We start from the raw sequence: 23,483 nt of genomic DNA on the forward strand, positions 1-23,483 counted from the left end.
CTGGTCCCTGTTATCAATCTGGCTGTCGCATTTTGCACGAGCTGCAGCTTCTGAACCATCTTCAAAGGCAGCCCCATTTAGAGTGCATTGCACTAATCTAACTTGGAGATTACCAGAGCAAAGACACTGTTATCTTCCAGAAGTTGGTGGAAGGCACTTGGTGCCACTGAGGCCACCTGAGCCTCAAATGACAAAGATGGCTCAATGAGAACCCCCAAGTTACAAACCTGCTCTTTCAGGGGGAGTGCAACCCAATCCAGAACAGGTTGAGCATCCTCCAACTGTTCAGAAGAATCATCCACCAACAGCATCTCAGTCTTGTCTGGATTGAGTTTCAGTTTATTAGCCCTCATCCAGTCCATTGTCGCAGCCAGGCACTGATTCAGCACATCCACAGCCTCACCTGAAGAAGATGAAAAGGAGAAATAGAGCTGTGTGTCATCAGTGTATTGCTGACAACAGACTCCAAAACTCTGGATGACTGCACTCAATGGTTTCATGTAGATGGTGAACAGCATGGGGGACAAAGCCGACCCCTGTAGAACCCCATACTGGAGAATCCACAGGGCTGAGCAATGTTCCCCAAGCACCATCTTCTGGAACTGACCATCCAAGTAGGAGCCAAACCACTGCAACACAGTGCTTCCCACCCCCAGCAATCGACCCGGAAGGATACCATGGTGGATGGTATTCAAAGTCACCGAGAGATCAAGGAGAATCAACAAGGTCATACTCCCACTGTCTCTCTTATTTATTTATTTCATTTCTATACCGCCCAATAGCCAAAGCTCTCTCCCGACATAGGTTATCATACAGGGCAACCGAGGCTGTTTCCGTGGCAAAACCTGGCCTGACCCCCGACTGAAATGGATCTAGATAATCGGTCTCATCCAAGAGTGTCTGGAGCTGGTTGGCAACCACCCACTGAAGAACCTTGCCCAGGAAAGGAACATTTGCCACTAGCCTAAAATTATTAAGATTTTCCAGGTCCAAGGAGGGTTTCTTCAGGAGTGGTCTCAGCACTGCCTCGTGCAAGGAAGCATTAATCACCCCCCTGGCCCAGCCAGCTGTTCCTTCCCTGCCAGTTTTTGTAAGCCAAGAGGGGCAAGGATACAGTATAGAAGTGGTTGCATGAACCTGTTCAAGCACCTTGTTAATGTCCTTGAGGTGTACCAGCTAAAACTCATCCAGGAGAACAGGTCAAGGCTGTGCTCTGGATACCTCACCAAATTCACCTGCTATAACACTGGAGCCTTAAGTCCCGGTGGATGCAAGAGATTGTATCCTGGAAGTGCCTAGCAGATGTATTACAGTGGAATTCAGAGGGGTCTACAGTGTCCTTAGGGCTGGCATGTAATAGCCCCCAGACGACTCTGAAGAGCTCCACTGAGCGACAGATAGAAGATTCAATTGAGGCAGCAAGATGATGGTTTTTTGCTGCCCTCACTGCCCCTGAGTATACTGCCCCTGAATATATAGGCACATACCAGCATTCAGCTGCACCCACTAAGAGTTCTTCTCCATCTGTACTCAAGCTGTCTCCTATTTTGTTTCATCCCTCTCAGCTCTGGGGTATACCATGGAGCAGTACAAACTCTACTCAGGAGAGGGCGCTCAGGAGCAATCATGTCAACCGCCTGGGTCATTTCTGCATTCCACAGATCAACCAGGGTTTTGACAGGAGAGCCCACCATATCAGCCAGAAACTTCCCCAGAGTCCTCTGGTAACTATCTGGATCCATTAGCCTCCGGGGGCAGACCATTTTAATCGGTCCCCCACCCTTGCAGAGGAAAAAACTGTAAGTCTAAACCTTAGCAGGCAATGATCTGACCATGACAAGGGGACTGATGCAAAGCCCCCCACCTTCAGACCACCATCTCCATGTCCAGTTGAGAAAACCAAGTCTAGTATGCCCACTACATGCGTTGGGCTGATGACATGTTGGGACAGTCCCATAGTCGTCATGGAGGCCATGAAATCCTGAGCCACCCCAGGCAAGGTGCCCTCAGCATGAATGTTGACGTCCCCCAAAGCCAACAGTCTGGGGGATTGCAACAGCGAACCCAAGACCACGTCCGTCAGCTCAGATAGGGAGTTTGTTGAGCAGAAGGGTGGGTAGTACACCAACAGAATCCCCAATCTGTCCTGCTGGCTCAACACAAGGTGCAAACACTCCAGACCGGTAGTCATGTGAACAGGGAGCCTGCAGAAGGAGATGGAATTCCTATAGACCACAGCAGCCCCCCCCTCCCTGACGCTCAGGTCTTTCCTGATGCTGAATCAAGTACCCCGGTGGGAGGAGCTGGGAGAGTAACTCCTCCCTGCTCACCCACCCAAGTCTCGGTTATGCATGCCAGATTGGCCACCTCATCCACTATTAAATCATGGATGAGGGAGATCTTATTTTGAACTGATCTGGCATTTAAAAGCATCTGGAGATCCGAGGGCAGGCTGATAGGGCAACCACCATACCTGCGGATGGGGAGAGGGCCAGAACACGGCACAGCCGTTAACTGTCTGGGCCATATTCCCCTAACCTGGCTAGCCCTCCCTCAAATGCCATATTGCCATTGATCCATAACCACACTCATTGGCCCCTCAAGTGCCCCAAGTTGGCCATATATTCTCTCTCCCAGGCACATAACAAGATGTGAGCGAAAAAACAACCAACCCCCACACTTAGAAGCCGCAAAACACATCAACCCGATGTTAGGGGGTGGCCTTTGCCCTTGCGTCTCCCCTGAAACGTCTTCCCCCCAAAGGGGTGACCCCACCTTTGGTGTTGCTGCCGCCGAGGCACTGCTGCCCCATGTCAGAGCTGGGCAGATAAGAGGCTTCCCAGGCAACTTGGGCCCAGCCGACTCAAAGCAGCAGTAATTAGCACTGGGGGGGGGGATGTTCCTCTTCAGCTCCAGCCACGGGGGTGGCTTCTCTCCAGCAGCAACACAGTCCCAGGCAGGGCCAATAATGAGTAGCTTATAAGCCAAGATGGCTTAAAGTGATGTGCGAACCTGCCTTAAGACTGCAAGCTATATCAAAGGTTTGACAAGAAGTTGTAGTGTTACAGAAATTCACTTTGAGATTCCCATATAACCAGAGTTACGTTATGCTCACATTTTTCGAATGTTTAAATAGGTACTTTTTTTGTTATTTACCTTCAGAAATTGATGTTGTATTTTGTTTTCTGCATTTTAATTGCTACCAATTAGAACATTTTATCCGTTCTGATTATAAAAAAAAGAAATGGTATAAATGGTCTGTTCATTATTGTATTAGTGAGGACCATTAATGTTTGTTTGAAAGAATAAGGGAAAGCTCAGATTTGCTAATAGAATGACAGAATTCATTTATTTAATGTATGTGACAAAGTTCACAATTCATTTACTAAGGAATATCCAGGCAGAAGTTAATTTGTCAGTGTTGAAGAGCTGCCCAGTATAATTTATGTATGAGAGGTGTGCTAATAACTAGTGAAGCTTTGCTTTCCTTACTCATTGTTGACTGGTGCACTTTAAATTTCATATAATAGTAACTAACTTTCAAGATTAGTAGATGTGTCAAAAGTTCTCAACAGGACTGTGTTTGATGGCCCATCTCTTTTCAAAAGTTTGCATACTTAGTTTATGTAGGAATTGTTATCCTTTCCTCTGTATAATGTAAGTTAGCTCTTGTCAAACTGAGAGCTCATAAATATGACCAAACCATATCTGGGGTTTTCAGTCAAACCTATGCCAGGGTGTATAAACACTATAATAGTTTCTGCTGTTGGCATAGCAATGATAACAATCGTGTTAAGGTAGTAGCAGTTAACATGTTTTTACCAACCTCTGCACAGAAATGGGGATTTGCGGTGCAGTCCTCTATTGGTGTTGCAAGCAGAGAACTGGGAAGATGGGATTTGCTTCCTCCCCACTTCAGTTATCTAAAAACAATAATCTTCCCTTATTGTCCCAAGATACCCCTGTACTTAAAATCTCTGGAAGAAACATTAACAATCTCAGATATGCAGATGACACCACTTTGATGGCTGAAAGCAAGGAGGAGCTGAGGAACCTCATGACAAAGGTGAAAGAAGAAAGTGCAAAAGCTGGGTTGCAGTTCAACCTCAAAAAAACCCAAGATTATGGCAACCAGCTTGATTGAGAACTGGCAAACAGAGGGAGAAAACGTGGAGGCAGTGACAGACTTTGTCTTTCTAGGCGCAAAGATTACTGCAGACGCTGACTGCAGCCAGGAAATCAGAAGACGTTTACTTCTTGGGAGGACAGCAATGACAAATCTTGATCAAATAGTGAAGAGCAGAGACATCACACTGACAACAAAGGTCCGCATAGTTCAAGCAATTGTATTTCCCGTAGTAACCTATGGCTGCGAGAGCTGGACCATAAGGAAGGCTGAGCGAAGGAAGAGAGATGCTTTTGAACTGTGGTGCTGGAGGAAAATTCTGAGAGTGCAAGAAGATCAAACCAGTCCATACTCCAGGAAATCAAGCCAGACTGCTCACTTGAGGGAAGGCTATTAAAGGCAAAACTGAAGTACTTTGGCCACATCATGAGAAGACAGGATACCCTGGAGAAGATGCTGATGCTAGGGAAAGTGGAAGGCAAAAGGAAGAGGGGCCGACCAAGGGCAAGGTGGATGGATGATATTCTGGAGGTGACGGACTTGACCTTGGGGGAGCTGGGGGTGGCGACGGCCGACAGGAAGCTCTGGTGTGAGCTGGTCCATGAAGTCACGAAGAGTTGGAAGCGACTGAAGAATAAACAACAACAACAACACCCCTGTACTAGGAATAGGCAGCCCTCCGATCTGTTGCCTACTACAATGGAAGCCCTAGCACATCTGGAGAGTGGCAATGCAAAACATATCTTTTTCTATCAACCTATAGCTAGCTAGCTTGCTTGCTTATTTATTTATTTATTTATATACCACCCAGTAGGCGAAGCTGTCTGGACTGGCAGCCAGTGCAGCTGGAAAAGTACCGGCATAATATGAGCTCATTGGCCAGTCCCTGTTCACAATCTTCCTGCCCTATTTTGGACCAGCTGAAGTTTCTGCACCGTTTCCAAAGGCAGCCCCACATATAACGCATTGCAGTAATCCAGACAAGAAGTTATCAGAGCATGGATAACGGTAGCTAGGCTCTCTCTCCAGATAAGGTCGTAGTTGGTATACCAGCCTAAGCTGATAAAAAGTGCTCTGTGCCACTGAATTCACCTGTGCTTCAAGTGACAGTTCTGGGTCCAAGAGCACCCCAAAACTATGAACCTGATCCTTTACGAGGAGTGAAACCCCCTCCAGAACAGATTGAACATCACCTAGCCGGGCAGATGAACCACCCACTAACAGTACCTCTGCTTGTCTGGACTGAGTTTCAGTTTATTGGCCCTCATCCAGTCCATTACTGTGCCCAGGCGCTGATTCAGAACAGCCACTGCCTCACCTGGTTTTGATGAGAAAGAGCGGTAGAGCTGGGTGTCATGCGCATATTGATGGCACCTCAGCGACAGCTCTGGATAACCTCCCCCACAGGTTTCATGTAGATGTTAAACAGCACGGGGGATAAAATAGAGCTCTGTGGACCCCCATGGCATAATTGCTATGGCACAGGTTAATAATCCCCCAGCACCACCTTCTGGAATCGGCCATCCAAGTAGGAGCAGAACCACTGCAGTGCAGTGCCCCTAACTCCCAATCCAGACACCCTATCCAGAAGTATACCATGGTTGATGGTATCGAAAGCTGCTGAGAGGTCCAGGAGAATCAACAGGGTCACACTCCCGCATTCCTCTCCTGGCAGAGGTCATCCCACAGGGTGACCAAGGCAGTTTCTGTTCCAAAACCAGATATGAAGCCCAATTGAAATGGATCTAGATAATCCGTTTCCTTCAAGAGTGCCTGGAGCTGTCCTGCAACCACCTGCTCAAGCACCTTGCCCAGGAAGGGGATGTTGGCCACTGGCCTGTAGTTGTTAATGTCCTCCAGGTCCAGGTTAGGCTTTTTCAGGAGTGCCTGATTACCGCCTCTTTTAAAAAGGCTGGCACCTCTCCCTGTCTCAAGGAGGAATTTACAACCTCCTGGACCCAGCCAGACATCCCCTCTTTGTTTGATGTAATAAGCCATGAAGCGCAAAGGTCAAGCACACAAGTGGTCGACTGGACTTGGCCAAGCACCTTGTCCACATCCTCGGGCCTCAGTAACTGAAACTCATCCAATAAAACTGGACCAGACGGTGCTCTGAACGCCTCTACCAATGGAACTGCATTAATTGCAGTGTCCAGTTCATGACAAATCTGAGCAATTTTATCTTCAAAGTGCCGTGCAAGCTCGTCACAGCTTGCAGCCGAGGGTTCCAAAGTCTCTATCCCTGGCCCAGAATGTAATAGGCCGCAAACCAATTGGAAAAGCTCCGCTGGATGTCGTTGAGAAGATGCAATGCTGGTGGAAAAGAACTGTCCCTTTGCCACCTTCACCGCCACAGAGTAGGCTCAATAATGAACTCTAACCTGTGTTTGGTCAGACTCAGCACGGGTTTTCCTCCACCTGCGTTCTAGCCATCTCCCTTCTTGCTTCATTGCCCTCAGCTCGGGTGCATACCAAGGAGCTGGCCGAGCTCTGCTCAGAGGGAGAGAGCGCTTTGGCACAATCGTGTCAACTGCCCAAGTCATCTCTGCATTCCACACAGCGGCCTGGGCTTCAAAGGAGCACCAGCAGGAAAATCCCCCAGAGCCCTCTGGAATCCATTAGCCTCTGGGGGGGACCATTCTAATAGGTCCCCCACACTTGCAGAGGGGAAAGGCTGCCAAGAGTCTAAACCTCAGCAGAAAGTGATCTGACCATGACAAAGGGACAGGTGTTAATTCCTCCACTTTCAGATCACCATCCTCCTGCCCATTCGAGAAAACCAGATCAAGTGTGTGTCGTTTTACAAATGTTGAGCCGATGACATGTTGGGACAACCCCATGGTTGTCATGGTGGCCATGAAGTCCTGAGCTGCCCCGGATACAGCAACCTTGGCATGGAAGTTGAGATCCCCTAGGACCATCATCCTAGGGGTCCTCAACACCAAGTCTGAGACCACTTCCATCAGCTCAGGCAGGGAGTCAAGCTACATGCTTGAGAGGAAAAAGAAATAGGAACTCCATCAAGAGAAAGAGAAAAGGAAGAAGAAAGAGAAGGATTTATGGGAACAACTTAAGTATTCTATTTTGATGATGCAGTACTTTTTATTGCATAGTAAAGGCATAGGAGTTGGGGAGAAGTATATTTAACGCACAATAACAAAAATCATGAGCCCTTTAAATTACTTATGATTTCCCATTCATTTTAATTATACATAAAGGGTTAAAACCAAAGTTATGTGAGCAGACTTCGGCTCATGCAGTGGGAGTTTCCTTTCCACATGTTCCCCCGCATGTCCCACAAATCTTTTCTGTGGGATTCCCCAACCCTGAAACAGAGATGGAGGGTGTGCGGGGGACTGCAGGGGGAAGGGCAAATCAGATTCGCTAGCAATGTCTGTTCCGCTGGCAGAAGAACACGGTTGGATGCAACACAAACTTATGTTAATGTAAGTGGCAATGGCTTTTCTTATATCTCCTTCCCTATCACAAATTTCTCTGATTAATTCTGTGAAGGGTTCTGGTGCACACCACTAGGGAGAGCATTCTATAGTACAGGTACCACTATGGAGAAAGCCTGTGCCCTTGCAGTCCTCACAACTGTAAAGGATGTTACATGGAGTAGGGCCTCATGTCTCAGATCCAAAAGCATGGGGAGGTACATATGTTAGAAGGTATACAGAACTTCTTTAAGGTGCACAGAACCTAGACCAGCCTTCCCCATCCTGCTACCTTCCAGATTGGATACAACTCCCATCAGCCATGACCTTTGGCTATGTAGGCTCAGGTTGTTGGGAGTTGTAGTCCCAAAAATCTGGAGGGCAGCAGGTTGGGGAAGGCTGACCTAGACTATAGCTTTAACAGTCATCACCAACTCTTCGAAATAGTCCTGGAAGAAAAGAGGCAACCACTGCAAGTGAGCTAAGATAGGAATAATATGCTCCCAGTATTCCTAAGTTAGGAATAATACACTCCCAATAATACGCCTACAGCATTCTGCATTTGCTACAGCTGCTGAAACTAAAGGCAGCCCCACATAGGCTTCTTACCGATGCAGTTGTTTTCTCTTGACTAAAACCTGAACAATTCCTTTAAGATTAGGAGTTGTATTTATCTTTGAGTCTTGTATGTAATTTAAAAAAGATAAATCCAATAAGACAATGCTTCATTCATTTGCTTTTATCATGTTAATGTTTAATTAAACAGCTACAACATATTCTTTGTGTTCCATAAATGCTGGATTACTTTGTCAGTCTGTTTGGGGTTTTTTGTTGATTTTAAAAAATGAAAGTTGAGTTAGTATTACATAAAAATGTAATGATATAATAAATGTGATTCACGGTGTAATACAAAAATGGGGAGAATTTTTGAACAGCAAGGAACTGAGGCGTATGCATTTCTTTTAATATGAGAAAACCTAGGAATTGTTACCCCAGTTACATGCTAGTCGTACAGTGTTATTTAAGGGGGAAAGCTTATAAACCATAATATATTGGCAGACTTCCAAGATTGTGCTGATTTTCTTGTTTTTTTAAAGTCTATTGCCAAGTGTCCCCCAAGCTGTTTGAAATTTTAGAATGTATTGTACAGGAATCATATATGCTGATGTGGCTGTATTTTGGTATGGTCTTTTGTATTTCACTTTTTCAGCACAATATCAAAGAGGTTGAAACAGAAGAGTTCTGAACATTATTTTCACAGAGAAAATCCAGATATACTTATAGAAGATTATCATGAAGTCATTTGCACAAAAATTTGATTTGCTTGATGAAAATGATGAATACAGGGGCCTTGTAAGTGAAAGCTGAATTAATACAACCTGCGCTTCAATTCAAAGACCCCTGCATTTTAGAGAGAGAATAGTGAAGCCATGGTTTTGAAATGATTCAGAAGTTGAGCTAACAATACAGTAGAACCAGAATAGCTATAATTATCCTCATGAGGATTGTTCATGTCACCGTCTGTTCTCTGTGCATATTACTGGATGAATAAAATACTTCTAACAGGCAAGAGAAAGGAGATAAAATAATGGATTTATGACATTTCAGGAAGAATAGACTTTCATATGTTGAACTAATTACATATGAAGATACTTGCTACTTTCGAAGCTACATCAGTTACTGACAACTGGAATAGCTGCATAGTAGTCTTGTTTTGTGAAGAGCATAAACTAATGTTACGATTCTGCAAGAATTAATGTATTTCATCTAATAGAATTTTTGATCCATCAAAATAAATGTTCATATATTTTAAGGAAGTAGTCTAGAATTCACTAAGAGCATTGAAATTTGTAGCGGGGGGAGATTCCAATGTAATGTGAAGAATAGTGTATGTCAGATAAGTGTGCTACTCTTTGGTACAATTTTATGTGCCTAGTGAATAGATTAATTTCTGTTAGTATAACTGTTTCCAGTTAAAGAGCATGAGATGTGAAGTGAAGGTTTGTGAATATACCAGTAGCTGTTATCATTCTAGATGAATGAACTGGGAAGGTCCTGCTATGAAAAGAATGAGGTTAGACAGTGAATCTACAACACCATTGAAGCACAAACCATGGAATGTTCTGCGTACATCATTTTTAGTAGGCAAGGCTAGTGAGACATACTTATCATTTTGGTTTGCAAGTCCCAGATTAGATGGTGTATTATGCAAAGTAGCTCACTGAATTTCTGATGTCTCCTATCCCTTGTAATCTTTTTATTAAAGGATCAAGGCAGGGCATACATTTGAACTCTACTTTTTAAAGTAGTAATAGTAAATTGAGGAATATAGGCATCTTTCCTTACTGTATTCAGTAGGCTATTCTAAATGTTCTTATAAACAGAGGCTGTCCCTACCCTTGCTATTCTCAGCTGTAGGGAAGGCTTGTGTTTCAACCTTTGTAAGGGTTGAAGTTTGTAAGCAAACTCTTTATCAGATTGTTATTAATTGGTTTAGACATTGCCTGTATACAGTTTTCAATAAGTATAGAATGTGTGATCCTCTGTGTTTAAAGGTAACAATTGACTCCTGTGATTAAAGAGACTTGTACTGTACAAAAGATACATTTAGGACTACACAGTACCTGTCTTTGCATAGGGCTAAACATAATGCTGGAGGGAGCAATTCTATGGCCACTAGACACTGTCTAGAGGGCTGTAGGATATTTCGGTTTCTGGGATCTGAGGTTGGTACCAGGGTTCCGACCTCAAAGCCCACAAACCATGCTCTCCTTCTCCGCCCCCTCATAGCTGGCACTGTTCTTCCGCACCAGCTACGTGTCCATGCTCGGAAACGAAGTGCAGAGACGGGAAAAGGGGCGGTTCTGGGGGCCGGGAAGGGAGGTGATTGCAGAAGCCATGTTCCACATCTTCCTATGCGTGGTCTGGCCTTCTTCCTTCTCCCTCCCCAAAGCCACAGCTAGACAGGCAGAATCACCTGTCTAGCCAAAAATCCTTGTCTCTGTGTTCTGGCTGCCCTGCATTGGATAGTTGGTAGCCTCCGACTTCAGAGGCTGCCAACTATCTCAATAGGATTGCACCCTAAATATGGTTTGTTTTCCCTAACTGTGTTTGTGTTCATTCTCAATACCTAAATCATGGTCAATCATGGTTTGACTGAAATAGGTTTGCTTACTATAGGTAAACATTGGATCTGTAGCAAGCAAATAATTAAGGCTGTTGCTCCTACTTTTTGCTTCGAAGGTGACAAGCAAAACTTTCTGGGGTCAATATGGCCATTGGAAGCAGAATTTATCTAACCCATGATCTCTCTGTATTGGATCTTAACCAGAACTAAAGTACTAATTATGCTTAGGAATTGTGTCTACACTGGGCCTCCATTCATAATTGGAACTACATCAAGTACTTAATTGAGTTCTGTAGTAAACTAGTGCTTCTTACCCATTTGTAAGTATCAGGCCTGATAGCTCTTTCCACCGATGCTCCAGGTCTGACATAATTTTCTCAGTGTGGTGTGTCCACTCCTATCTCTGAATTGTATATTCAGTTCTTGGTGCCTCAAGGAGGATGTTGACAGCTGAAAAGAGAGGAAATTTACAGAGAGAAGATAGGTCCTATGTCAAAAGGAAAAGCATTGTTAAGACTAGAGAAAAAAATCTATAATCTAGAGTTACCTTAGGCTTGCTCAACAGCTCGCGCGTGTACAGTGGACTACAGATCTGCATGCTTTATATCTTTAAAACAACTTTGGAAATGTGATGGAGGGAGCAATCCTATGGCTGTGAGACAGCGGCTAGACGGCCATAGGATATGGTGTTTTCTGGGAACTGACCTCCTCCCACTTCCATGCTACCTCGGAGGCAGCGCAGAACAGCCCCGTTCTCCGCACTTGCAAGAGGAGCGCGGAGTGGCCAGAAAGGGGTGTGGCTGGGGGCATTCTGGGGCGGGGAGAGCGTAGCTGCATGTACAACGCATCCAATGTGTCATACAGCAGCCTCCTTCTCTGTGCTCCCGCAGCTAGACAGCTGCAATCAGCTGTCTAGCCGAAAAAGCAGGACAGGAGAAGCGTAGAGGGAATGATCCCCTCTGTGCTTCTCCTGCCCTGCTTTGGGTAGGCGGTCGCCTATCTAGTTAGGATTACGCCCTAAATTTCAAAAGCAGTTTGTCATGCAACATGCAGAAGCTGCAGTGCAAGAAACTTTACTCCAAAGTGCTGCTAGGCATGTGGAACTAGTAATGCAATCTTTGAATTGTGAAACAGAAGATACTGGCCAGGTTCAGAAAGAGCACACAACTAGTCCAGTTGTCCAAAGACTTTTAGGACTTCTGCTTTTCTAGGATAGGCACCTATGCCATATGGCAGTCTAATGGGCTTTTCAAAATCAAATAGTGATATTTCCATGGGTGTTGGCTACTGAAAGAACTGAAGTTAAAAACCCACTGGGAGAGTTCAGCTCTTGGGCTCACCTAACACACCTTAAATGCTAGCCATTATTAAAGTTCAGTGGGACTTTCCCTTCCTTTCCCCTTCTGTGCATGTCTGAATGCCCCCTCCAAATCTGCTCTGGAGGGTCCCCCAGCTGTACATAGCAAATTTGGGGAGCGCATAGGGAGCTGCATGGGAGAGGGGGAATTTGTTCTTCCAGCGGTGTCTGTTCTGCTGGCAGACAGACACAGTTGGATATCACCCTCAGTAGGTGGTTTATACTGATTTTCTCAGTAGGTGCTTTATGCTAACTTTCAAAAGAACCTCATAAGAGGAGCCATTTATTGCCCTGTCTGTTGAGGACTAGCCTTCCATTTGATCCATTGGGAGCCCATTGCACCATATGGTTGTCACTCTAGAGGGCTCAGGGGTTTGCCACTGGAAGGAAGTAGCTGAAAATCCCCTGTTCACAAGCAAAATGTGCATGGTGTGCTTTGGAACCCAAAGATTTTAACCTACAGGGAAATTTAATGTTAATGTTGAAAAGAGCTTCCTGGTTGATAAGAAAAGTTCAGCAACTGCGTAAGATGCAACAGGTGGTTGTGTGATTTCTTTCCTTGGTGGCTTTCAGAGGAAAAAATGTGGTGTAGGCATCTGTGGATACTTTAGTTATAGGACATCAAGCCTTAGGGCAGGGGTGGGGAATCTGTAGTCCACCAGATGATGTTGAACTACAGCTTCTGTCAATTGTAACCAGTATTTGCCTATGGTCAGGGAAGATGGAAATTGTAGTTCAACAACATTTGGAGGACCATAGGCTACCCACCCCTTATTTTAGGGCAATGAGTTGGAATAGCTGAATTTTCCCCAACCTGGACCCCCCTGTATGTTTTGGACTACAACTCCAAGCATTTTTACCATTGGCCATGCTGGGTGGGGCTGATGGGAGCTGAAGTCCAAAACATGGAGGGCACCAGGTTGAGGAAGGCTGGAGTAGCTGAGGCACAGCTGTCCACCTCTGTATGATTTTACAGTTTGAACTGAATGGCTGAAATCAATCAAGCACAATAGCCGGGTCAAAAGGGACAGACACATGGGGTATATTGCCACTAGCACCATGGTAGCTTATCCACATGGAAGTAATCAGTTTTTCATTTGTAAGTTGCAATTATTCACTGTAAGTCATCTAGCCATACTACACTGGAGTAGACTACGAAGTTCCCATTAGCATCATAGGAATCTTGTAAATAAAAAAGGGGAGCCATTTGATAAGGGAAAATGAATTGGTCTAGAATAAATTATGCAGCAAAAATAAAATAGGCATTGTGGGCGATAGCTAGTGCAAAGAGTATCTGTTAATGTGGTAACATCTTTGTCAGTACAGTATTCTGTAATTTACTTGTTCTCATTGCCTTTTGTCAGATATGTACTTTCAGTATTGGGTGCTAGGATATCTGGGGGAAGTGGGAGGGAGAAAGTTCTAAAATTAAAATCTTTCAATAAAATGTTAATAACAAAAACAGGTGTTCTTGGTTAGATCCAGACTTGGTCGTTCTTTGAGTAGAATCACTGAAATCAATGGGACTTAAGTTAGTCGTGACTAAGTTATGTCCCATTGATTTCAGTGGATCTACTCTAAGTATAACTAAATCTGGATCCAACCTTCTATCATTTGTGTGAGAGATAATTCTCCAAATGGGTATACCATCCTTGAAAAGTGTATCTTGATTATGGTTATATTATTCAAATAATCTTGCTGCTGATTCCCCTCTCCTCCTTCAAAAGCTTTCATTGTATGGTTGAATGTACTATGTTCATTTAGTGATGACTGTTGTTGTCTCATAATTTTATATTGTTTCTTTTGTTGTATTGTGTTGTATAAATAGACTGCAAGTTGTTGTAGAACAAAATCATGAAATGGGCAATCCTTAGCCACACCTATGTATCTAGGCATTAGCTGTCCTTTGGCACTCCTTTTATATGAGGCCTAGGCCAGATTTTCCTTGATGCAGCTCTCTGTACTCATGTGTACCACCATAAATCAGTGCAGGCAACAATATGAGGATGCCAACAAGATTGTTGACAATTCAGGCATATTGGATTGCTGTAGCAACAGTAAGAACCGGACATGGAACAACTGATTGGTTCAAAACTGGGAAAGGAGTACGACAAGGCTGTATATTGTCGCCCTGCTTATTTAATTTATATGCAGAGTACGTCATGAGAAATGCCGGGTTGGATGAATCACAGGTCGGAATTAAGATTGCCGGGAGAATTATCAACAACCTCAGATATGCAGGCGATACCACCCTAATGGCAGAAAGCGAAGAGGATCTCAAGAGCCTCTTGTTGAGGGTGAAAGAGGAGAGTGCAAAAGCTGGTTTGAAACGCAACATTAAAAAAAAAACTAAGATCATGGCATCTGGTCCCATCACTTCCTGGCATATAGAAGGGGAAGAAATGGAAGCAGTGACAGATTTTACTTTCTTGGGCTCCAAGATCACCGCAGATGGTGACTGTAGCCATGGAATTAAAAGACGCTTACTCCTTGGGAGGAAAGCTATGGCACACCTAGACAGCATAGTCAGAAGCAGAGACATCACCTTGCCGACAAAGGTTCGTATAATCAAAGCTATGGCTTTCCCAGGAGTAATGTATGGCTGTGAGAGCTGGACTCTAAGGAAGGCTGAGCGCCGAAGAATTGATGCTTTCCAAATGTGGTGCTGGAGAAGACTCTTACGAGTCCCCTGGACTGCAAGGAGGTCAAATCAGTCCATCCTAAAGGAAATCAACCCTGACTGCTCACTGGAAGGACAGATGCTGAAGCTCAAATATTTTGACTACCTAATGCAAAGAGAAAACTCCCTGGAAAAGACCCTGATGCTGGGAAGGATTGAAGGCAAATGAGAAGGGGACGGCAGAGGATGAGATGGCTAGATAGCATCACCAATGCGATGAATATGAACTTGAGCACACTCCGGGAGAGAGCGGAGGACAGGAAGGCCTGGCGTGCTATGGTCCATGGGGTCACGAAGAGTCGGACATGACTTAACAACTGAACAACAACAACAACTCATAGAGAGCCCTTTTCCAAAATCTGTCACTAGCTCCTGTCTTTGGCCCCTGATGTTGAAATATCTGTTTTCAGAACAGTAAGTCTGAATGTGAGTACTAGAATTACTAAATAATATCTGAGACTGCCTTGCCCAAAAGATCTTCAAAAAAAAACCATAGAATTTGATATTGGCTGCTGAATTCTATAACTAGAGAATCTCAGTTTTATTATTATTATTATTATTATTATCATCATCATCATCAACAACAACATGGTGGTTGTGAAGCTGAAGGATGTGAAAAATCCTAATGAAATCTCCAAAGTCAGAAAGGGGCTCTGAGGGTTTCCCAGTGGTCAGGTGTGTGGCTCTAATACTTGGGTTCACTGTCTTTCCCAGTGGTTGGCTGAAGCAGTATAAATTATGCAAGCTAAGGAAATGCAATGTGAATTTGCTTAGATAGTTGCCAGAATTCAGCTTTCCTTGGTGCAGAATCTTGATTAGTTTAGCTCTGAGAACACACAGCCCTGAAAGGAAGCTGTATCAATTGCTAAGAAAATAGTCTTATTGCCTCAAGAACAGGAAAGTAACTCTTTGTCGAAAATTCATTTGGCTTTTGGAGGAGCTTACTGATGCTGGAGGGACTGTGCAGTGTGAAGTTGGGAATGGGACCCAAGTTCATCAGTGGTGTAGCAATGGTAATAACTACAGTAAGTCCAGAGGAGTTAGCTATATTAATGAAATGCCATCATTAATATCCCTTTGGTCATGGGCATTCATTTCTGCACTAAACAGAGGACATAGGATTTCTCTGCTTATTCCCTATTGAGCTAATTTAAAAGCTTGTCCAGAGGACCAGCTCCTACAGGACTGGTTATGTCTCACAGTGCTAAATAGGAACTAGGGGAAGCTATATTGCCCTCAGAAGTAGAAAGTAGTATGGATAAATACTGCTCCTGACACCAAAAAATCCCCCATCTGGAAGCAGCATAAGCTTTCTCTTAATGTTGCTTGAGCCAAATTTTCAAACGTTTTCTAGGGACCAATTTCATATATGTTATGTTATTGTTCATATAATGTTTGTCCACAGGAAACATTCTCAATGTGAGGACTATATCACATCAAAAAGAAATGTGGTAATTCACATTTAGTGTCTTAGAGCTAAAAGCAGAACATGGAATTTAATGCTGTGAATCTGTAATTAGTTTAACACCTAAGATGGGCCTTCAGAGGAGTATTTCCATTAATGTTCTTTTGAATTTTCCAGGAAGATGTGGAAACAGGAGTTCACCTTGATCCAACTACCAAGGAAGTTATATATAACCCAACCTATGACACCATGTTTGCACCTGAGGTAAGCACATTGTGTTTTTTGTTTAAACCTGAATATAATTTTTATTAATGTTAGCTGATGTTGTTCAGTGAGACTTCTATCCTGGAATATCCTGTGAATGCTTAAACCTTGCCTGAAAAGGGTCTTTTCTACAATACCTATTGTATTTAAATATGAATGATACTAAGGCTGCAATCCTATACGCACTTACCTGGGAATAAGTCCCATTGAACTCGATAGGGCTTACTTCTGAGTAGATATAGGATCGCATTGTAAATTCTTCAGATATTGCCACAAATTGTGATCTGATGTTCAGCAAACTAAAGGGCTTGAACTATGGAAATGGAAATCCTTATAATGATCAATAATTTGTATGTGCGTGCACGCACACACGTCTGCACGTGTGCACACACACAAAGGTCAAGGCAGCGAGTCTTTATAATACGAAATGATAAATTTAAGTAATAATCAGTAGAATATTCTGGTGAACATCTAGGTATACATCAGGTAAAAATCATGGAACTGGTACACTCAAAATACATCTCCAGGTCTGATCAAAATGCTCTGGATATTTCGTTTTTGGCCTGGGAAATAGCAGACAAGATGAGGAAGAGAATCATATCTTATCCATAGCTTTATAATCTTATAGTCAGGAGTTAGATTTTCTTTTTTCTCTTTCATTTATGGAATTACACAGTTGGTGGGTATACAGCAGACTGCCTTTTTTCTTTCTTTAAGTGAAGCATCAGATCTGTAAGCTGGAGGGAAGCCAAAGTATAATTCTGAAGGATTTATAGCCTGACCCACAGTAGCCAGTCATATGTAGTGCAAGGAATTTCTATGGATTCCTCCACCTATTACTGTGTTCCATGGTTTGGGAGATGTAAGGGTCACTTATGCATCTCCATACCCCAAAGCATACATAATATACAGTGTGGTAACAGAAATCATGACCACTTCCACTTTGTGCTAACATTTTGAAACACACTGATCAACTGCACAGCTATAATGTGAATCTCTTCTTATTTCCAACATTAGCAATATTATTGGCATATCAGCAGCATCTGAGAATATGGAAATTCACAAATCCTAAAAAGACAGAAGCTTTGAGGCAGATTTCCTAGTAAGCTACGCTGAAGTACAGGGGAGAAAAAAAGTTGGATGATAATCTCTCCTGTATAAAACCTGTCAAATAAATGGACTGTAAACACATTTAATCTTGAAATTGAATATTCATTATGTAAAAATACCTCCAGGAACAAGCAACCAGTATAAAAATACAATGTAGTTAGTTTTAATACAGGGAGCTGTCAAAAACTTAAAATGGTGCTGTCCAAAATTGAAAGTTATTTTTTGTAGGCTTGAGGCAATTTTCTAGGTATAGCAATCAGTAATAGTGGTCTGCATTTCCCATGGTAAACCTAATCTAAAGCAAGGATATATTAATTATAAAGTGCATGCAAATTTGCTAGTTTTTTAATTATAAAACTTAGTCACAGTTTAGGTATATTAACACTCCTTATGAAGTTGCATCTTGTATCAAAATTGAGGGAGAATAAGGGAATACTTCAATAGACAAAAATATAAGATTGAATTTCTGATATCTCTTGAGAATTGGGAAGAACAAACAATGCATTAAATAAATCTCATTAAGTATAGCACTTGTGGCACAACATTACTTTTCTAACAGTTGGTTATGGATTTTATTTAGTGCTGATAACTTTAGTCTCTCTGAGAGTTATAATGCTACACATGGCTGTCTTGTATCTATGCTAGTAGTTAATTTATAAGGAGTATACTACTTTCATCAGGTCAGTACCTTGGCACTCTACTGCCATATTGTTTCTCCCTTGAATTCTTAGTCTTGTGTCTCCCTTGACACTTTATGCAGCTTTAGTGGGACATATTACATATGTCCTGACATGGAGACATCAGAATCTAAAACAACACAATAGCATCAAGCAGTTAGTTAAAATATTGAAGTCTGATGCAAATATAGGATTGGATCCAGAGTTGCACAGAGCAGAACTCCGCAAACTAGATTTTAAAGGTAGAAGGGGGGGGAGATGATTTTATCTGATAAACCCTCTCCCTCAACAACCCAAAAATCTGATGTGGAGGATTGGGGGACCCTCCAGAACATTGTTGGAGGTGGCATTGGGGGCTGCCAGGGGGAAGTAAGAATTGGCAAAAATTGCTGCCCCACTCCCTTCCTCCAGCAAGAAGCCCCTGCTGGCTCCTGGTTCCCCCAGTGAATGGAGAGGCAAATCTGGATCCAACCCATTATGTTTCCTGAGCTCTAACTGTAGTTGAGGGATAGAGAACACTCAATGGGTTTACAAACTCCTTCCTTTTCCCTGTTCCACAACTTTCCCACTGTTTCCCGTTTTAGTGTTAATCACAGTATAGCAGTATGTCTGCACTGAGGTTAAGATTAACTTTGGTTAGATTTGACCAGGATTTACAAAATCAACTTCAACCCCAGATTTAAAGCTAACCAAGGTTAGCTTTAATTGTGGTGTAGATATACTGTGATACTATCGTTGACAAAAAGGAGGAGAGCGCATTTCTGGGCCTATGGATCATTCCCAACCTCTTAACCATGTTTAAGAGAATGGAAAACTTTGTTGCACCAGTCCATTTTTTAAAGCTAAGCATTCTTCATGCTGCTACTTTTGGACAAAAGCTCTCAAAATGAAAAAAAAGCATGTAAAATACTTGTTGTTGCACTATAATCAATTAATATATTTCTGAGCCAATTGTAATACTGTACAGAAGGAATGCTGAAAGCAGAGCAAATTGTCTTCCTTGAAAGAAATTCTCTTTTAATTGCAGATTATTTAGCAGATAATTATCTAGCATGTTGCTTCATACATGACATATTACTTACATAAGTGCAAGGAAAATGTGTGCTATTATTCTGTGGAAAAATTCACTCATGTCTATTTTGCTGCATGTGCACAAATTCAGAAATCATTACAAATTTCAGCTTTGCAGTGCACATAAAGAGATAAAGAACTAATGGGTAGGCAACCTCTGGCCCTCCAGATGTTGGACTACAACTCCCATCATCTTGGACCACTGGCTGAGACTGATGGAAGTTGGGAGTCCAACAAAATCTGGAGGGCCACAGGTTCCCCACCCCTAATATAGAGTGGCTCATACATAGAGCTGCTGTGGTATAGTAGTTACGATGCTGGGCTAGAACTGTTGAGTCCCAAGTTCAAATGCCACTTATCCATTAAGCTCACTGGGTAATCTTGGGCCAGTCACTTTCTCTGTCTAGTGTACAATATGGGGTTATTGTATGTATGGGGAGAATCGTGTATCCTGCCCTAAATTTTTTGGAGGAAAGGTAGGATAAAATGTGATAAATACATGGATACATGTATCTGTGTAAGTAAAGTGTCATGTGTGAAGTGGCCCTTAATGACTATCCAGTGGATATCCTTGCAATTATTATATTATTTTTAATGCAGTTTGGGCCAGTGAATCCGTTTAGGACTCAGCAGATGGCTGCACCCAGGAATATGCTTTCTGGATATACAGAACCAGCACACATTAATGATTTCATGTTTGAGCAACAGAGAAGAACATTTGCAACCTATGGTAAGGTATAAATTTCTTCATATTTCACCCCCTTGCTATCTTCCGATCACTGCATTTGTCTTTGGCTGACCAGCTCTGATATCGTTCCAAATTCTTCAGAACCTTCAGATGTTTTAAATGTGCCCCCTTATTTATCTCAAACATTAGCTTGTTCAGAAGATTAGAAAAGGAATCGGATTAGGAGTGTAATATCCACATCTGTTTCTATTCAAGGCCATCAGTTTTTATACATGGACAGTACACAGTCAATTGCTGCTTGGAGCCCTTGTTTTTTAGTTAGGAGATTTAGAGACAGCACATGCCACTTACCAAAACAGGCAAAAAAGACAAAGAATGCCGCTTTAAATTACCATGTCTCGAGGTAGCTTTCATGTTTTGGTCACTCCTTTACTTGCTAAAGTTTTTTCAATGTGGATTTTAATGACATGAACTCTGGGAGGTGGAAGTTTATTCAGCATGCAATGCTGCTAGCAAATGTACACAACCCTTGAAGCATCCCTTATGTTTAACTGATTAGTTCTGGATGTTTGTGAATGTTTGTCTTTGTATGCCATCTTAAACAAAGCTACTACACTCTATTTCCATCCAACATTCATTATAACTTGAAAGTAATTGCGCTCAGAGTGTAGCTGAGATTGAACTACTGCTTAACACATGCGTCATGGCAAGGCAAGTGTTGTGGCTCTCCTGCAATAAATAAATAAGTACTGAGCATATGACATTTGTTCTGTCCAACTCTGTTTCTGCAGGAGATGTTGCTTTGAGTCCTAGAACTATCAGCATGGTCCTTGGGTTATCTAGGAGAAAAATTACCTGATCTATTCTAATAGTGAAGTACGATTAGTGAAAGTGAAGTAGGGCTTTTGTTAATTCAAGTGGGTAGGTATAGCTTGAAGAGTGCTATACTTTTAGTTATATATTCTCACTTTTGTATTATGATTTCATTCCTGACATCCATAAATGCTTTCTTAAGACATGAAACTTGCTTATAAGAGTAGTTTGATGGAAGTGTCAACCATAGTATTTCACTGTTTAATAGCTCTTGAGTCTATTCTGCAGGTGTCCTGTGTAAGAAGGTCAGTGAATAGGATTTTCATATCAAGAGAGCTAGTAAACATAGGAACACCTTTTCTGGGAAGTACGTCTTAACGTTTTGGAAAAAAGATTGATATCTAAAAAGATTTGTATCATTCCATGAGCTTTATGTTGCTGCTTAAGCAATTGTATATGGTAGGCAGTTAATTGATCATAGCAAGTAGAAAGGCCAAATGGCTGTAAGAGGTGTCCAAGAAAAGCCAAGAAAACAGCTACATAGAAAATGAAGACACTGTCCTTTATTATTTGGGGGAAGGGCCCTAGCTCAGTGGTAGAGCTCATGTTTTGCATGCAGAAGATTCAAGCCCCAGCATTTCCAGGTAGGACAGGGAAATACCCCTGAGGAGCAGTTGCCAGTTAATGTAGATAATACTGAGTCAGATGGACCAATGGTTTCACTTGGCATAAGGCAAGCTTCCTATGTTCCTGACATGTTCTGAAGGCAACTATTTTTCAAGGGGAGTACATGTCAGAAATAAGCCAAAGCTACTGGAATTTGCTCATTTCTAGCATCTATTCCAACATGATGGCTGAAGTGGTTGTAAATAATAATAGAGAGACTGGATAGCAATTTGTGCATAATGTATATATCTCCACTCTGTATATACTGTTCTGAAACACGCTGAAATGTATGCATCAACATCCATACATTTCTTTGGAAGAAAAGTAACCCCTTGCATATTGTCCTGGAAACAAACTAAATATTGGTATGGTTTACAGGTAGTTTTTCCTAATTCTTGACAAGAATGCAGAGAGGGACATAGCAAGGAATTTCTCCCTGCACGCCCACAATAAAATAATTTTCCAAATACTGGTTTGTAGAGAGGACATCTTGCCTGTCTCCAAAAATGCAAGCTTCTCTGCACAGGAATGCCCCATGCATAAAATGTTGCTAGCATAAGACAAAGGCACCATTGTTCAATTACATCAGGCTAATAAAATAAACTAGGATGTTGGCAGCAACAGACAGCAGGAACTAATAAATTTCGTTCATCCAGATCCTAGGCTGTCTTCCAGGCCCAGCTTTGTGGAGCGTTATTACAGTATTATAGCTGATCTTAGCCCTGATGCCAACATAAAACATCATAGATTATCATTAGACAAGCAAAAGAGAACAAAACCTCCATCTTTTTCTGACTCCTGTGCTTCATTATTTTTGAGTGTGTACATTGTATCTCATCCTAGGAAGTGCATCACAGCATACTTTGACATTATTCACTCAGTTAGCACTTATTCTAACCAGTTGAAGGATGGCCATGCCCTCTTGTTATACTTGCTGTGTCAAAGCTGCTAAAGTCCTTTCTGTTTAGGAAGTCATTCAGTTGGTAAGATCTCTGCTGACAGGAGGTAGAGGAATGTCTTACTGTCAGAGACACTATGGAAGAAGAGCGATACTTGGGAGCCAGAGGGAGAGCATTATTCTCTTTCCATCATTTGCCCAATTATAGAACATTTCTCAACTACCTGTAAGCAGAAATTGTACCAACGGAATGATTGGAGCCAGTTTCATGCTGGCAATGGATTGTTCTACCCTGGGCTTGACCTTTGTTTGAATAGACCATCTCTGTAGTTTCATTTGGAAGGGAACCATTCAGCTGTCATTATCAGTGTCATGCTGGCCAGTGCTGCTGCAGATGATTTCAAATTGCAGTGAGAACATTTATAGACTGGATGTCACTGAAAAGAATTGTGTTTATTAGTAGCCACATGGCTATGTTGATCACATCACTTTTACTGTATTTTATGTCAAAGGAAAGGAACCCTCTTGTATGTCTTTTGTATGTTTGGACTGCAGTTTTGGAGGACTTGGCCTTTGCTTGTATAGCTCCCAAAGGCAATTTAATGTTTGTGTCCTCAGTACAGCTGAGGCAGTTCTGTTATACCATGGAGAGGTTAGTGCAGTTCCCAAATGTGGACATATCTTAAAAGTACTAAATTCAGAGTTCATCTTTAATTTTATTCAAGTCCACATCTCAGTGGATGTGGTAGGTGAACTGCAGCATTTCTTATTTATGTTGGAGCTGTTCATTTGCAATTGTTGGGGGGAGGGGAGGAATTAAGTTGGAATTAATCACATAAAAAGAGGTCTGTTATAAAACAGCAGGTTTTTCCCTTACAGCTGCATTTGGTAGTCTCTGTCAGAAAGAAAGATAGGAATCTCTTTCACATTCTCAGTATAAAGTAAGAGTTGTTCAAAGTCCTTTTCATAAGGAAAAGATGCTGAACAAAATGCAGTTTGGCTATAGAAAACACGGCTCCCGCTGAAGATTAAATCTCATCCAGTGGCTCCATTCATGATCACTTGGTTTGAGGGAGCAACAGCTAAACAAATAGAGTCCCAGAGACAGCATCAATACAGTGGGAGGACAAATAAGCTGCTGTATTGATTCTGACATACATCCAA

The 23,483-nt window shown here is 42.4% G+C and overlaps 1 protein-coding gene across 4 annotated transcripts in view; it reads left to right on the forward strand.

Annotated features, from left to right (window-relative positions):
• Positions 1–23,483, forward strand: part of CDC40 (cell division cycle 40) — a 63,831-nt gene that overhangs the window by 8,002 nt on the left and 32,346 nt on the right. For 2 of the 4 annotated variants that reach the window (XM_084827283.1, XM_084827280.1), the window contains 2 exons: positions 16,310–16,396; positions 19,855–19,984. In XM_084827283.1, the coding sequence (XP_084683409.1) occupies positions 16,382–16,396; positions 19,855–19,984 (145 nt within the window). In that variant the 5' untranslated portion in view covers positions 16,310–16,381. Of the gene's footprint in view, positions 1–14,350; positions 15,154–16,309; positions 16,397–19,854; positions 19,985–23,483 lie in introns of those variants that run through there. The other 2 variants (XM_084827284.1, XM_084827282.1) reach the window with 2 other exon arrangements.

This window comes from Heloderma suspectum, chromosome 1 (assembly GCF_057233095.1).
Source record: "Heloderma suspectum isolate Gila_16-S chromosome 1, 16-S_ref, whole genome shotgun sequence".
Classification (NCBI taxonomy): domain Eukaryota; kingdom Metazoa; phylum Chordata; class Lepidosauria; order Squamata; family Helodermatidae; genus Heloderma; species Heloderma suspectum.